General features: G+C 42.2%; 1 protein-coding gene across 1 annotated transcript; it reads right to left on the bottom strand.

Annotated features, from left to right (window-relative positions):
• Positions 1-1,645: 1,645 nt before the first annotated feature.
• On the bottom strand, positions 1,646-3,093 carry LOC118022363 (proliferation-associated protein 2G4-like). The gene is given in 1 exon segment (XM_035023140.1): positions 1,646-3,093. A coding segment is annotated over 1 exon segment (1,185 nt). The 3' UTR covers positions 1,646-1,908.
• Between the last annotated feature and the right edge of the window lie 13,467 nt (positions 3,094-16,560).

Genomic DNA, 16,560 nt, shown 5'->3' with positions numbered 1-16,560 from the left:
TTCAATTTATTTGCTGGTAATTGGTCTGCTTAAATTTTCTATTTCTTCTACTTCAGTTTTGATAGGTTATATGTTTCTAAAAATTTATCCATTTCTTCTAAGTTGTCCAGTTTGTTGGCATTTAGGTTTTCATAATATTCTGTTACAACCATTTGTACTTCTGTGACGTCGGTTGTTATTTCACCTCTTTCATTAGGGATTTTGTTTATCTTGTGTCTCTCCCTTTTTAAAAAATTTTTGATGAGTTTGGCCAGAAGATATCAATTTTGTTGATCCTTTCAAAGAAACAGGTCCTGGTATTATTGTTAATCTGTTCTATTGTATTTTTAGTTTCTATATCATTTATTTGTACTCTAAACTTTATTATTTCCTTCATTTTACTGGGCTTGGATTTTGTTTGTTCTTCTTTCTCTAACTCCATTAGGTTTAAGGTAAGGTTGTTTATTTGAACTCTTTCTTTTTTTTTTTTTTTTAAGATTTTATTTATTTATTTGACAGAGAGAGAGATAGCGAGAGCAGGAACACAAGCAGGGGGAGTGGGAGAGGGAGAAGCAGGCTTCCCGCTGAGCAGGGAGCCCGATGTGGGACTCGATCCCAGGACCCTGGGATCATGACCTGAGCTGAAGGCAGACACTTAATGACTGAGCCACCCAGGCGCCCTTGAACTCTTTCTTGCTTCTTGGGATATGCCTATATTGCTAGAAACTTTCTTCTTGGATCCACTTTTGCTGCATCCCACAGATTTTGACTGTTGTGTTTTCATTTTCATTTGTTTCCATGTAATTTTTATTTCTTCTATGATTTCTGGGTTGACCCATTCATTGTTTAGTAGCATGTTATTCACCCTCCATGTATTTGTGGTGTTTCCAGATTTTTAGTGTGGTTGATTTCTAAGTCCACAGTATTGTGGCCGGGAAGTTGCATACTTCATTTTTTTTTAATTTGTTGAGACATTTTTTGTGGACTAAGATGGGATCTAATCTGCAGAATGTTCCATGTGCACTTGAAAAGAATGTGTATTCTGGTGTTTTAGGATAGAATGTTCAGAATATGTCTGTAAAATCCATCTGGTCCACTGTGTCATTCAAAGCCATGTTTCCTTGTTGATTTTCTGTTTGAATGATATGACCATACAAATAAGTGAGGTGTTAAAGTCTCCTACTATTATTGTATTACAGTTTCTTACCTCCTTTATGTTTATTATTAACTTTTTAATATATTTGGGTGCTCCAGTGTTCGGTGAATTAATATTTACAACCATTATATTTTCTTATCTGTCCTCTTTATTATTATATAGTGTTCTGATAAATGAATTTAGTAAAGTTGCAGGATGAAAAAATCAATGTGCAAAAATCTGTTGCATTACTACACACTAATAATAAGTAGCAGAAAGTGAAATTAAGAAAACAATCATATTTACAATTGTACTAAGACCAATAAACTATCTAGGAATAAACTTACCAAGGAGGTGAAAGACCTAAAGTCTGAAAGCTATAAAACACCATTGGAAGAAATTCAAGATGATGAAAAGAAATGGAAAAACATTTCATACTCAGGGGTGGAAGAATGAATATTCTTAAAATGTCTTAAAATCTACACGTTTAATGCAATCCCTATCAAAATGCCAACAGTATTTTTCTTTTTCTTTTTTTTGACTCCTGATTTTATTATTCAATTTCTCTTTTCTATTTAAAGTAGTCTTCGGTGGCTGGGAAGCCTGGCCTCCCAAGACCAGAGTCAGTTGGAGCTGGTTGTTGTTGGAAGGGGTTGGGTGTGGGCAGGGATGGGGGCAGGGAGACCCTGCTCTGTTGGCCGTCCTGGGTGGAGAAGAACTGCACTTCACAAAGCCTGGGCTGTGGTGGGAGGGGGATGAGGCAGGAGCAGCAAGCTGGGGAGATGGGACCTACCTCAGTCCCCAGCTTCATTCTCTTCTAATGTTTCCCCACTGGTGGCATTCTCTGCAGTCTTGGAAGCCTTCTTTTTTTTCTTTTTCTGGGTTTTCAGACTTGCAGAACTCTGGAGGAGGGCCTTTAGCTCTGCATCCTGTACCTCCATCTCAGACTTGTAGAGGTCAGGTTCAAAGGGACCACTGGTTATCCGCATGGGGCCATTGGACATGAGCAGGACTGTAAATTTAAACTGGGCAACAAATTCACTCTCCTTCTCATAGAGAACATTAAATGGCTGCAGCAGTTCATGTTTGGCGCACTCCACCACACCCATCCAGGCCTTCTTCTCAGCTTCAAATGATCTTAAAGTAAATGGCATGGCATCAAAACTCCTTTCAACCTCAATGAAGGAGGCATGCGAAGTTTTCATTTTTAGGCCATACTCTTTAGAAGAGTCTCGTTTGTAAATGGTGGTTCTCTGTCCTGCATCCTTGGCTTTGCCCTCTCCTGAGCTGACAAGAACATCCACAGCATATACTTCATGTACCTCCAATTCAGCTTTTTCATGGTCCTTCTTCTGCTGGTCTGTGGGATTCTGGATAATGGTTTTCTCTCCATCAATGACATGTTGCTTCAATTGATGTGACAACATACCTTCTATTGGTGTGCAATTAAACAAATGGGCAACTTTGTTCCAGGCTTCTGTCACTTGTGTGTTCTGGTTTCCAGGTTTGACCAGGAGTAGGGCAGCTTCAGCACAAAGGTGAGCTGCCTTAATGACATCTGCTTTCCGCCCTGTTACTTGGGTCCCCTGAGCTACATCAACCACGAAAGTGTGAGCCACATTAGCCATGAAGCCATCCACATGGACCCCAAGGTCAATTTTTACCAAGTCACCTTCCTTGAGAATATAGTCCTGGTGGCTCTTCAAAGGGGAGAAGAGACATACACAATTATTTACTGAAATGCTGGTGGGAAAGGCAGTACTTTTCTTCATTTCTTTTTCTTTCTTGAAAATTTTCCCTGTCTCTTCCATAATCATGGCATCACCTTTCTCACACAGGCTCAGTACTGACACACCTGAGCAGGATGCTTCCACCAAAGACCGAAGTACCCAGTTGGCGATGTCACCCCCCATCTTATACTTGGTCACGAGCAGGTACTAGGCGATAGTTTGCTCCTGCTGCTCGTCCTCACCAGACATCTTCCCACCACCACCACTGCAGCCTCATTCCCCCTGAGCCGCCGCCTCTGTCTCTGCCAACAGTATTTTTCATAGAACTGGAACAAACTATCCTAAAACGTGTGGAAATGCATGCAAAGACCCAGAAAAGCCAAAGCAATCTTGAAAAAGGAAAACAGGAGTTAAGAGTAATATATGATGAACACTGGGTGTTATATTCAACTAATGAATCATTGAACATTATATCAAAAACTAATTGAATTTAAAAAAGAAGAGTAGTAGGGGGTCCCTATGCTTGCCTCATCCCTCGAACACAGCACAATAAATATCAAATCATTCTGAATGCCCAAGAAATTGATCTGAGGGCTGAGAGAACAAACTGCACATCTAGAGGGAGAAAAATGGACACATTGTGGAAGGTAGCAGCTGTAGACTGTTGATTTGGCAGAGAAAAGAATTACAGGTGCTGTGGAGGGAAGGGATCCCTGATCACAGGGAAAGGAGAAAGATAGTGAGAGAGCAACATGCAGAAGATTGCACAAGAAAAACTTTTCCCCAAAACCATTGACTGGGAAAAGGAAAGGGGCTGACTATTGCAAGTTCTTATAAGCAATGGATCTCAAAGTCTGAAGTTTTAGAAGTCTGCACCATCACCAGTGTTGTGCCTGGTGGGCTTAGTGGTGCTCATGTTGGGAAGGAGAGCAGAGGCCTGGGAGAAGACAATGTGGTCTGAAGATCCCCTGGGTTGCATGGGGAGTAAAAGTTCCCCTTCTTGTAACACTGTCTCTCAGGGGACAAAAGAGAAGGTGGGTGCCATTGAGCAGCCCCATTAAGAGGCACCGCTTAAGGCAGCTAACCTGGAAGACAGCTTTTGGCTGCACTTTACCATAAACTCCTAGCCCTATGCAGTCACACAACTAATTTTCTGGGACAAACTGGCATCAGCCACAGTGTGGTGAGACCCTCCCCCAGAGGATCAGCATGGGTCTTCAGTTTGCCAGGTCCATAAAATTTGGAACTTTGAAACCCATCTGCAGACCACAGAAGTACTGTGCCACCAGGCAGATGGATCACTCTTCCATGAGGGCTTCCCGAACAGTGGCAGGCATGAACTTCCCTCTCCAGGGATGACAGAGTGGGGTGACACCATTTTTCCCTGCCCATTAGCATGGACAGACTTCAATGAGCAGCACAGAGCCCCCAGTGGAAGCTGGTGTGGCTTACATCAAGCTCCACCCCACTGCACCCTGGAGGTACATCTTTATCTTTACAAGGGCAAGCCAAACCATCTCAGCAGTCCCATCCCCCAGAAGACCAGCACAACCCCTCCGCATGCACCAACTCTACTGATCATAGAATGCTGCAAAGTTTCAGCTCTGGGGGAAATATGATCAAGCCTTTCATAACAAGCAGACCAAATACACCTAGTTAAAACTCGCCACACACTGGACCAGGTCCAAACACTCCACTTTGCAGGCAAGGAGAAACACTGCAGAGGACTCTTCTGGGGGAAAGAGCAACCAAAATACAACTGAGTGCCCACTGTGAACTACTTCCTGAAGTACCAGGCCCTGGACAGTATAGGTCTCTTCTTAATATAGCCATTACTTTCAGCAGCAGGAAATGTAACAGGTTTCCCTAAAATACAGTAGTCAGAGGTCTAGGCAAAATACCAACATGGAGGAATTCATACCAAAAGAAAGAACTGGAAGAGGTCACAACCACGGATCTAATCAGAACAAAATATAAGTAATATGTCTGAACTAGAACACCAATCATAAGGATACTAGGTGGGCTTGAGAAAAGCATAGAAGACAATAGTGAATTCCTTTCTTCAGAGGTAAAAGAACTAAAAATTAATCAGGCCAAAAGAAAACATGCGATAACTGAGATCCAAAACTGACTGGATGTAATGTTAATAAGGATGGAAGAAGCAGAGGAATAAATTAGTGATATAGAAGATAAAATTATGGAAAATTATGAAGGCTGAAAAGAAGAGGGAAAGAAAACTATTGGATCACGAATGTAGACTTAGGGAACTCAGTGACTCCATAAAGTGTAATAACATTCATATTGATGTGGGAAACCAAGGCAAAAGAAATGTAGCTTAAATTAAAATCTCCTTACAGCTTACAACCCACTGATAGACATCTGAAACATGTAGAGCGTGACCTTCCTCAAGGAATTCATGGCTTCCTTAGTGCCTTAATGTTTAAAAGTAATCTTGGCAGCAGTTGGCCCCTCAGGTCCTGAAAGTCTCACTTCCAGATTCCTTGGAGACTTATGCTATCCCTAACCCCCACTAATTAAAAAGTATGCAATCAGTCACTCCTTACAATCCCAGTATAGCTCTTTCTTCCCACAGGTCCTGTCCCATGAGTAGGGTACCTTAGTATAGGCAGGTGAGATAGGAGGCCCCTGACTCCTCTGACAAGGCTCTGAAACCTATTCCTGGCAGATGGAGATACTGAGACAGAGCAGAAAAAGAGATAAGGGAATAAACCAAGACAGCACAAGAATCTCAAAGCAACAAGCTTCCCAGTCAGTTCTCAGTAAAAGGCTGCCATTAAAAACCCTCAGTGGCAATCCATTCAGGACCCCTCACACCCTAAGAGTTTTTTCTTTCCTTTCTATTCTTGCCTTCACTTAATAAACTTTCACTTCACTTCACCCTTTTGTGTCTGGGAGATTCATTCTTTGGCTCCATGAGACAAAAACCCTGCAATCCTGTAACAATATCATAGGAATCCCAGAACAGAGGGGAAAGGGGGAAGAAGGCTTATTTGAGCGAATTATAGCTGAAACATCCCTAATCTGGGAAAGGAAACAGTCCCAAATCCAGGAGGCACAGAGGACTCCCATCAATATCAACACAAGCCAGGAGCCTAGGCAAGATGGCAGAGGAGTAGGAGACCTGGATTTCGTCTCCTCTCAGGAATTCAGCTGGATAGGGATCAAACCATTCTAAACACCTACAAACTCAACAGGAGATCGAAGAAAAGAAGAGCAACAACTCTCTCATCAGAAAAGCGACCACTTTCTGGAAGGTAGGACGTGCGGAGAAGTGAATCCGCGGCGATATTCGGGAGGATAGACGGCGGGGGAGGGGCCTCCGTCGGCCGCTTCTGGCAAGTGATAGAACCACAGAGCACAAATCGGAACTTTTAAAAGTCTCCTCCGCTGAGGGACGTCACTCTGGGGGCTAAGCGGGAGGTGGAACCCTCTGGGACAGTGTGGTCTCAGGACCCTTGGGGTCACAGAAAGACCGGGGGTGCCTGAGTGTGGCAGAGCTCCCAGGTAACGGAGCCGGGAAGCCGGCTGCAGAGACGGAGCCGAGGCGTGGGCTCTCAGCTTGGGGTTGCCATAAACCGTGATCTGCGGCACAGTCGGGCCCCTGCTCCTCCAGCAGGGACCCAACAAGTGGCAGATCCGGGGAGACTCACCTTCCTTCCCCGGGAGGAGCCCCATGGGAGTGCACCGCAGGGATCTGCTGGGTTTGGAGACTCCAGACCGGATCGGGTGCCAGAGATAGAAACGCGCGGTCACAGGCCGGTTGAGCACGGAGTGCAGCTGCAGACCGGGGAGATGGGAGTGACTGACGGCTTTTCTCTGGGGGCTCACTGAGGAGCGGGGCCCGAGTTCTCCGCTCCTCCGGGGCGGAGATTGGGAGGCCGCCATTTTCACTCTCCGCCTCCAAAGCTGTACGGAAAGCTCGCAGGGAACAAAAGCCCCGGAGAGCAAACCCGAGCAGATTACTTAGCCGGGAGGGGGCAAGGGCGGGGCAATTCCGCCTCCGGCAGAGACATTTGGAAACCACGGCAACAGGCCCCTCCCCCAGAAGATCAGCAAGAACACCCAGCCAAGACCAAGTTTACCGATCAATGAGAACAGCAGAACTCCAGCGCTAAGGGACTACTGCACATAGAATTCATGGCTTTTTTACCATGATTCCTTAGTCTTTTAAAGTTAATTTTTTTTTAACTGTCTTTTTGTCTTATTTCTTTTTGAATTTTTCTTTTTCCCTTTTTCAAACAACATCTTATCAATCCCTTTTTTTAAAAAAAACATTTTTATTTTTCATTTTAAGAGTCATATTCTATCCCTTCATAGTAGTTACCCGTATTTTTGGCTTATATATATAAGTTGTTCTCTCTTTAAAATTTTGAGATAGTTTCTTCTAACAGATTAAAATATACCCTAAATCCCTAGTATATGGTGTTTTCTATTCCCCTGCCTGATCACATCCTCTCCTTTTTTTTTTCTTTTTCTTTTTTTAAATCCTCTTCTTTCTTTTTTCAAACAACTTCTTATCAATTCCTTTTATAAAATTTTTTATAATTTCCATTTTTACAGTCATTTTCCATCCCTTCATCATATCAACCCTTATTTTTGTACATATATAAGTTTTTCTTTCTTTAAAATTTTGGGAGACACTTTCTTCTAAAAGACCAAAATACACCCCAAATCTAGTGTGTGGCACTGATCTATATACCATATAGATCATATTTGATCACATTCTGGTTTTTCTTTTGTTGTTGTTGTTTTTATCTTTATCTTTTTCTTTTTTTTTTCTTTTTCTTTTTTCTCTCTTTCCCCTTCTTATCCCACTGCTTCAGGTCTTTTCTGATTTGTTTAGAGTATATTTTCTGGGGATGTGGTCACTCTGCTAGCATTTTGTTCTCTCATTAATCTATTCTCCTCTGCACAAAATGACGAGATGGAAAAAATCACCTCAACAAAAAGAACAAGAGGCAGTACCGACTGCCAGGGACCTACTCAATACGGACATTAGTACGATGTCAGATCTAGAGTTCAGAATCATCACTTTAAAGATACTAGCTGGGCTTGAAAAAAATATGGAAGTTATTAGAGAAACTCTTTCTGGAGAAGTAAAAGAGCTAAAATCCAACCAAGTAGAAATCAAAAAGGCTATTAATGAGGTGCAATCAAAAATGGGGGCGCTAACTGCTAGAATAAATGAGGCAGAAGAGAGAATCAGTAATATAGAAGATGAAATGATGGAAAATAAAGAAGCTGAAAAAAAGAGAGATAAACAACTACTGGATCATGAGGGCAGAATTCGAGAGATAAGCGATACCATAAGACGAAACAACATTAGAATAATTGGGATCCCAGAAGAAGAAGAAAGAGAGAGAGGGGCAGAAGGTATAATGGAGCAAATTATAGCAGAGAACTTCCCTAATCTGGGGAAAGAAACAGGCATGAAAATCCAGGAAGCACAGAGAACCCCTCTCAAAATCAATAAAAATAGGTCAACTCCCCGACATCTAATAGTAAAACTTACGAGTCTCATAGACAAAGAGAAAACCCTGAAAGCAGCTCGGGAGAAGAGATATGTAACCTACAATGGTAGAAACATTAGATTGGCAACACACCTATCCACAGAGACCTGGCAGGCCAGAAAGGACTGGCAGGATATATTCAGAGCACTAAATGAGAAAAATATGCAGCCAAAAATACTCTATCCAGCTAGGCTGTCATTGAAAATTGAAGGAGAGATAAAAAGCTTCCAGGACAAACAAAAACTAAAGGAATTTGCAAACACAAAACCAGCCCTACAGGAAATCTTGAAAGGGGTCCTCTAAGCAAAGAGAGAGCCTAAAAGCAACATAGACCAGAAAGGAACACAGACAATATACGGTAACAGTCACCTTACAGGCAATACAATGGCACTAAATTCCTATCTTTCAATAGTTACCTTGAATGTAAATGGGCTAAATGCCCCAATCAAAAGACACAGGCTAACAGACTGGATTAAAAAACAAGATCCATCGATATGCTGTCTGCAAGAGACTCATTTGAGACCCAAAGACACCCCCAGATTGAAAGTGAGGGGGTGGAAAACCATTTACCATGCTAATGGACACCAAAAGAAAGCTGGGGTGGCAATCCTTATATCAGACAAATTAGATTTTAAACCAAAGACTGTAATAAGAGATGAGGAAGGACACTATATCCTACTTAAAGGATCTATCCAACAAGAAGATCTAACAATTGTAAATATCTATGCCCCTAACATGGGAGCAGCCAATTATATAAGGCAATTAATAACAAAAGCAAAGAAACACATCGACAACAATACAATAATAGTGGGGGACTTTAACATCTCCCTCACTGAAATGGACAGATCATCTAAGCAAAAGATCAACAAGGAAATAAAGACTTTAAATGACACACTGGACCAAATGGACTTCACAGACATATTCAGAACATTCCACCCCAAAGCAACGGAATACACATTCTTCTCTAGTTCCCATGGAACATTCTCCAGAATAGATCACATCCTAGGTCATAAATCAGGTCTCAACTGGTACCAAAAGATTGGGATCATTCCCTGCCTATTTTCAGACCACAATGCTTTGAAACTAGAACTCAATCCCAAGAGGAAAGTCGGAAAGAACTCAAATACATGGAAGCTAAAGAGCATCCTACTGAAGAATGAATGGGTCAACCAGGAAATTAAAGAAGAATTAAAAAAATACATGGAAACCAATGAAAATGAAAACACAACTGTTCAAAATCTTTGGGATGCAGCAAAGGCAGTCCTAAGAGGAAAGTATATAGCAATACAAGCCTTTCTCAAGAAACAAGAAAGGTCTCAAGTACACAACCTAACCCTACACCTAAAGGAGCTGGAGAAAGAACAGCAAATAAAGCCTAAACCCAGCAGGAGAAGAGAAATCATAAAGATCAGAGCAGAAATCAATGAAATAGAAACTAAAAGAACAGTAGAACAGATCAACGAAACTAGGAGCTGGTTCTTTGAAAGAATTAACAAGATTGATAAACCCCTGGCCAGACTTATCAAAAAGAGAAGAGAAATGACCCAAATCAACAAAATCATGAATGAAAGAGGAGAGATCACAACCAACACCAAAGAAATACAAACAATTATAAGAACATAGTATGAGCAACTCTATGCCAGCAAATTAGATAACCTGGAAGAGATAGATGCATTCCTAGAGATGTATCAACTACCAAAACTGAACCAGGATGAAATAGAAAACCTGAACAGACCTATAACCACTAAGGAAATTGAAGCAGTCATCAAAAATCTCCCAAAAAACAAAAGTCCAGGGCCAGATGGCTTCCCAGGGGAATTCTACCAAACATTTCAAGAAGAATTAATACCTATTCTTCTGAAACTGTTCCAAAAAATAGAAACGGAAGGAAAACTTCCAAACTCATTTTATGAGGCCAGCATTACCTTGATCCCAAAACCAGACAAAGACCCCATCAAAAAGGAGAATTAGAGACCAATATCCCTGATGAACATGGATGCAAAAATTCTCACCAAAATACTAGCCAATAGGATCCAACAGTACATTAAAAGGATTATTCACCATGACCAAGTGGGATTTATCCCTGGGCTGCAAGGTTGGTTCAACATCCGCAAATCAATCAATGTGATACAGTACATTAACAAAGGAAAGAACAAGAATCATATGATCCTCTCAATAGATGCAGAAAAAGCTTTTGACAAAGTACAGCATCCTTTCTTGATCAAAACTCTTCAGAGTATAGGGATAGAGGGTACATACCTCAATATCATAAAAGCCATCTATGAAAAACCTACAGCAAATATTATTCTCAATGGGGAAAAACTGAGAGCTTTCCCCCTAAGGTCAGGAACACGGCAGGGATGTCCACTATCACCACTGCTATTCAACATAGTATTGGAAGTCCTAGCCACAGCAATCAGACAACAAAAAGAAATCAAAGACATCCAAATTGGCAAAGAAGAAGTCAAACTCTCACTCTTTGCAGATGATATGATACTTTATGTGGAAAACCCAAAAGACTCCACCCCAAAACTGCTAGAACTCATACAGGAATTCAGTCAAGTGGCAGGATATAAAATCAATGCACAGAAGTCAGTGGCATTCCTATACACCAACAAGAAGACAGAAGAAAGAGAAATTAAGGAGTCGATCCCATTTACAATTGCACCCAAAACCATAAGATACCTAGGAATAAATCTAACCAAAGAGACAAAGGATCTGTACTCAGAAAACTATAAAATACTCATGAAAGAAATTGAGGAAGACACAAAGAAATGGAAAAACGTCCCATGCTCATGGATTGGAAGAACAAATATTGTGAAGATGTCAATGCTACCTAGAGCAATCTACACATTCAATGCAATCCCCATCAAAATACCATCCACTTTTTTCAAAGAAATGGAACAAATAATCCTAACATTTGTATGGAACCGGAAAAGACCCCGCATAGCCAGAGGAATATTGAAAAAGAAAAGCAAAGCCGGTGGCATCACAATTCCGGACTTCAAGCTCTATTACAAAGCTGTCATCATCAAAACAGCATGGTACTGGCACAAAAACAGACACATAGATCAATGGAACAGAATAGAGAGCCCAGAAATGGACCCTCAACTCTATGGTCAACTAATCTTCAACAAAGCAGGAAAGAATGTCCAATGGAACAAAGACAGTCTCTTCAACAAATGGTGTTGGGAAAATTGGATAGACACATGCAGAAGAATGAAACTGGACCACTTCCTTACACCACATACAAAAATAGACTCCAAATGGTTGAAAGACCTCAATGTGAGACAGGAGTCCATCAAAATCCTAAAGGAGAACACAGGCAACAACCTCTTTGACCTCAGCCGAAGCAACTTCTTCCTAGAAACATCGCCAAAGGCAAGGGAAGCAAGGGCAAAAATGAACTATTGGGACTTCATCAAGATAAAAAGCTTTTGCAAAGCAAAGGAAACAGTTAACAAAACCAAAAGACAACCAACAGAATGGGAGAAGATATTTGCAAATGACATATCAGATAAAGGGCTAGTATCCAAAATCTATAAAGAACTCATCAAACTCAACACCCAAAGAACAAAGAATCCAATCAAGAAATGGGCAGAAGACATGAACAGACATTTTTCCAAAGAAGACATCCAAATGGCCAACAGACACATGAAAAAGTGCTCAATATCGCTCAGCATCAGGGAAATCCAAATCAAAACCTCCATGAGATACCACCTCATACCAGTCAGAATGGCTGAAATTAACAAGTCAGGAAACGACAGATGTTGGCGGGGATGCGGAGAAAGGGGAACCCTCCTACACTGTTGGTGGGAATGCAAACTGGTGCAGCCACTCTGGAAAACTGTATGGAGGTTCCTCAAAAAGTTGAAAATAGAGCTACCATATGATCCAGCAATTGCACTACTGAGTATTTACCCCAAAGATACAAAAGTAGGGATCCGAAGGGGTACGTGCACCCCGATGTTTATAGCAGCAATGTCCACAATAGCCAAACTGTGGAAAGAGCCAAGATGTCCATCGACAGATGAATGGATAAAGATGTGGTATATATATACAATGGAATATTATGCAGCCATCAAAAGGAATGAGATCTTGCCATTTGCAACGACGTGGATGGAACTGGAGGGTATTATGTTGAGTGAAATAAGTCAAACACAGAAAGACATGTATCATATGATCTCACTGATATGAGGAAATCTTAATCGCAGGAAACAAACTGAGTGTTGTTGGAGTGGGGGTTGGGGTGGGAGGGATGGGGGGACTGGGTGATAGACACTGGGGAGGGTATGTGCTCTGGTAAGTGCTGTGAATTGTGCAAGACTGTTGAATCTCAGATCTGTACCTCTGAAACAAATAATGCAATATATGTTAAGGAAAAAAAAAAGAAGAAGAAGAAGAAGAAGAAGGTAGCGGGAGGGGAAGAATGAAGCGGGGGAAATCGGAGGGGTAGACGAACCATGAGAGACGATGGACTCTGAAAAACAAACAGGGTTCTAGAGGGGAGGGGGGTGGGAGGATGGGTTAGCCTGGTGGTGGGTATTGAGGAGGGCACATTCTGCATGGAGCACTGGGTGTTGTGCACAAACAATGAATCATGGAACACTTCATCTAAAACTAATGTTGTAATGTATGGGGATTAACATAAGAATAAAAAAAATGAAAAAAAAAATATCAGCACAAGCCAGCCAACACCAAGACATATCATAGTAAAATTTGCAAAATATAGAGATAAGGAAGGAATCCTGAAAACAGCAAGAGAAAGAAATCCTTAATCTACAAGGGAAGACAAATCAGGCTAGCAATAGATGCTTCCACAGTATTTCTGTGTTTTGTCTCAGGCATGTGGCTTGGTTTCAAAACTCCAAATTTTCAGAACCCAGAGCAGCATGGACTCATGCTGATCCTCAGTGGGAGGATCTTTCCATGCTGTGGCAGGTGTCTGTTTGTCCTAGAAAAGAAGTTGCAGGAATTACAGAGGATCAGAGTCTATGATAAAGTGTAGAAAGAAGCTGGCACTAAGGTTTGCTGCCCTTATCAGGTGTCTCTGTTCCTATGCTAATGAACAGGACAGCATTTTGTCCCCCTCCATCTCTTTTGTCCCCTTAGAGGCCATACCACCTCTCCCAAATGCACTCCAAAAAGGGGACCTATCTCTCGCAGTGTGTTGCAGGGGATCCTCAGTCCACGCTGTCTGCTCTTGGGCCTGTGGTTCCCTCCCCAGCAGTGCCACGGACTTCCACAACTTCAGACTTTGATCTCTGTTCTTTGTAATAACTTGGGATAATCAGCCCCTCTAGTTTGCCAAGTCAATGGTTTTGGGGAAGTGTTTCTCTTGTGCAACCACATGTGCACTGCTTTCTCTCCGTTTCTCTATCTCTCTCTCCTCTCTCTGAGATCAAGTCTCCCTCCCCTCCACAGCACTTGAGATTTTTTTCTCCCTGGAATCACGCATCTGCAGCTACTATCTTACATGATGTGGCTTCTTTTCTCCCTCTCATTCTGCAGTTTGTTCTCTCAGCATTCAGATCAATTTCTTGGGTGTTTGGAATGATTTGATATTTATCTAGCTGTGCTTGAGGGATGAGGCAAGCATATGGTCCCCCCACTGCTCTGCCTGCCATCTTAACTCCCAGCTCATCATTATTTCTTTAAATAAGACTTCTGGCCCCTTCTCTCTCTTCTTCTGAAATTCTGATAATTTTCAAATTGGTTCTTTTCTTGGTATACCATAGGTCATTTGTTCTTTACTATTTTTCATTCTTTTATTTTTTCCTCAAGTTGGAAATTTTCAATTGGTCTGTCTTTGTGCGCACTGATTTTTTTTCTTCTGTTTTTTCAAAACTGATTTGGAAGCTGTCTACTGAATTCTTTAATTCAGTCATTGTATTCCTCAGTGCCAATATTTCTGGTTATTATGGTTTTTTTAAAAAATTTTTATTTATTTATTTGAGAGAGAGAGAATGAGAGAGAGCGAATACATGAGAGGGGGGAGGGTCAGAGGGAGAAGCAGACTCCCTGCCGAGCAGGGAGCCCGATGCGGGACTCGATCCAGGGACTCGATCCAGGGACTCCAGGATCATGACCTGAGCCGAAGGCAGTCGCTTAACCAACTGAGCCACCCAGGCGCCCTCTCTTATTGAACTTGTTATATTGTTCTTGTATTGCTTTCCTGATATTGGTTTTGCTTTGTTTTTGTTTCTTGTTTTTTTTTTTTCTTTCACGATATTGTTAATTGTTTATCTCTATTCTCTTAGAGCTTTCTGAGCAACTTGAGAACAATTATTTTGAATTATTTGTTAGGTAATTCCTTTATCTCCATTTCTTTGGGTTCCGTTACTAGAGGTTCACAGTATTCCTTTGGTGGAATCATGTTTCCCTCTCCCTGATCCCTGTGGGCTTGTGGAGGTGTTTGTGCATTTGAAGAAGCAATCATCTCTTCTGAGCTTTATAGAATGACTTTGGAAAAAAAGACTTCCACTCTCAAGTGGGAGTCACACTGGAGTGTGTTGCATCCCTGGGCCTAGTGGTAGGCATCAAATGGGAGATGTGTGGTGGCACAGAGGCATGTCTCTTCAACTCAGGCCACTAGGTCCACAGCCTTGCAAATGTGTGGTTCTTGGTGAATGCTACCACGTGTCCATAGTGGCTGCAAGGGCTATTGGGTTTCTCAGCTGTGCCTCCAGCTCCAGTAGGTAGGGACCACTGCAGGCAGGGATCTATCCAGAGCTGGTGGTGCGCACATATTTGGCTGTGGGGACCAGCAGCAGGTGCCTATTTAGTGGCAGTTGCCAGGTGCAGACACATGTAATTATTCAGCCCAGGATAGGCAGCGGCTGTTACACTGCAATTTCAGAGATCCTGGCTATTGGCACCTACAACCCTGGCTGCTGGGGCTTGTTCCCTGCACATGGCAGTGCAGTAGGGTGAGGGGGTTGGGATGACAGAATTCAGGTGCTCAGCTGTAGAGGTTAGCTTTGCAGGTGATCACAGTGGTATAGCCAGTGACAGAAAATAGGGTCTTATCTTGGCCCAGAAGCATCTGTTGTGGCCATGGCTGCCAGATGTTCTCTCCTGTGGCCGCAGTATTTCCTGGGTGTGCATACACAGTGAAAGCTGGTGGTGAGTGTCAAGCTGGCAGTGTGCAGGCACACAACTAGTGGGGCTAGACTGAAGCACACACACAGCTGTGGGAGTTATTCACAAGGACCTAGACTAGTGTCTTGCACTTACATAGCTGTAGAAGTATGGCTGGCTGTTGTTGTGATTCCTGGACTGGGAGCAGAAGGTAGAGGTGGGGACTCTGGTGGCTGGAGTCTGTGAATTTAAATACTTGGGAAAGCTGGGAAAATCTATAGGGTGTTTGCAGCGGCTATGCAGACTGTTGATTTTTTCCTCATTAGCAAAACCTGCTGGGTTTGTATACAGAGCAGGTTACTGTGAACCCCAATCACTTACATGTATGGATGCTATCAGTATCCCCTGCTACTCTTCATTGCTCCTAGCCATCTCTACACATCTCAGTTTTGCTGGTCTGGGTGGAATAAAATAGAAGCAGAACCTTCATGCAGTACTCTGAAAAGCTTGGGAAGCTACTGGATCACTCAATTCATTTTTGCTGAGGAAAACTGGATCTCATTCTAGGTGGGGAGTTCCCTCTTGGCAATGAGCAATGCCAGTTTGGGGATGGGATGAAGTAGGGAAAATAAAGCTGTCTTCCTTCTCATCTTGTGTACTTATATTCAGGTTTTTTATTCCACTGTGTTGCCAAAGTTTCTTAAATGGATTCCAGAGTTCTCCCAGAGGTTTTTGTTCAAGGATAGCTGTGTAATTGTTGATCTTTGTGAGGAGGCAGAAGCAGGAGCCTCCTATGCTGCTATATTGATGATGTCACTCTGGCCTCAAGTGTTGATTAAATAAATAGGTGCAGTTCTCACTACAAGTCTGGTGGTGATTTTATCATTGTCAATATTTCACATAAGTGCAAACAGCCTCTAAATGGTCAGGATTTGCTATGTCTCATGCTTAGAAGTGCAGCTTTCTGATAATAGAGACCCAGTTTTTCCATTTACCTCTAGCTATCTGCAAGTGACACAGCTTTTTAAAAAATATTTTATTTTTAAATAACCTCTACACCCAACATGGGGCTTGAACTCACAACCGCAAGATCAAGAGTTGCATG

Source organism: Mirounga leonina, unplaced genomic scaffold, assembly GCF_011800145.1.
Source record: "Mirounga leonina isolate KUSES-001 unplaced genomic scaffold, KU_Mleo_1.0 Mir_176, whole genome shotgun sequence".
NCBI classification, from domain to species: Eukaryota; Metazoa; Chordata; class Mammalia; order Carnivora; family Phocidae; genus Mirounga; species Mirounga leonina.
Note: the sequence above shows the minus strand (reverse complement) of the source record. Positions and strands in the feature narration are given on the sequence as shown.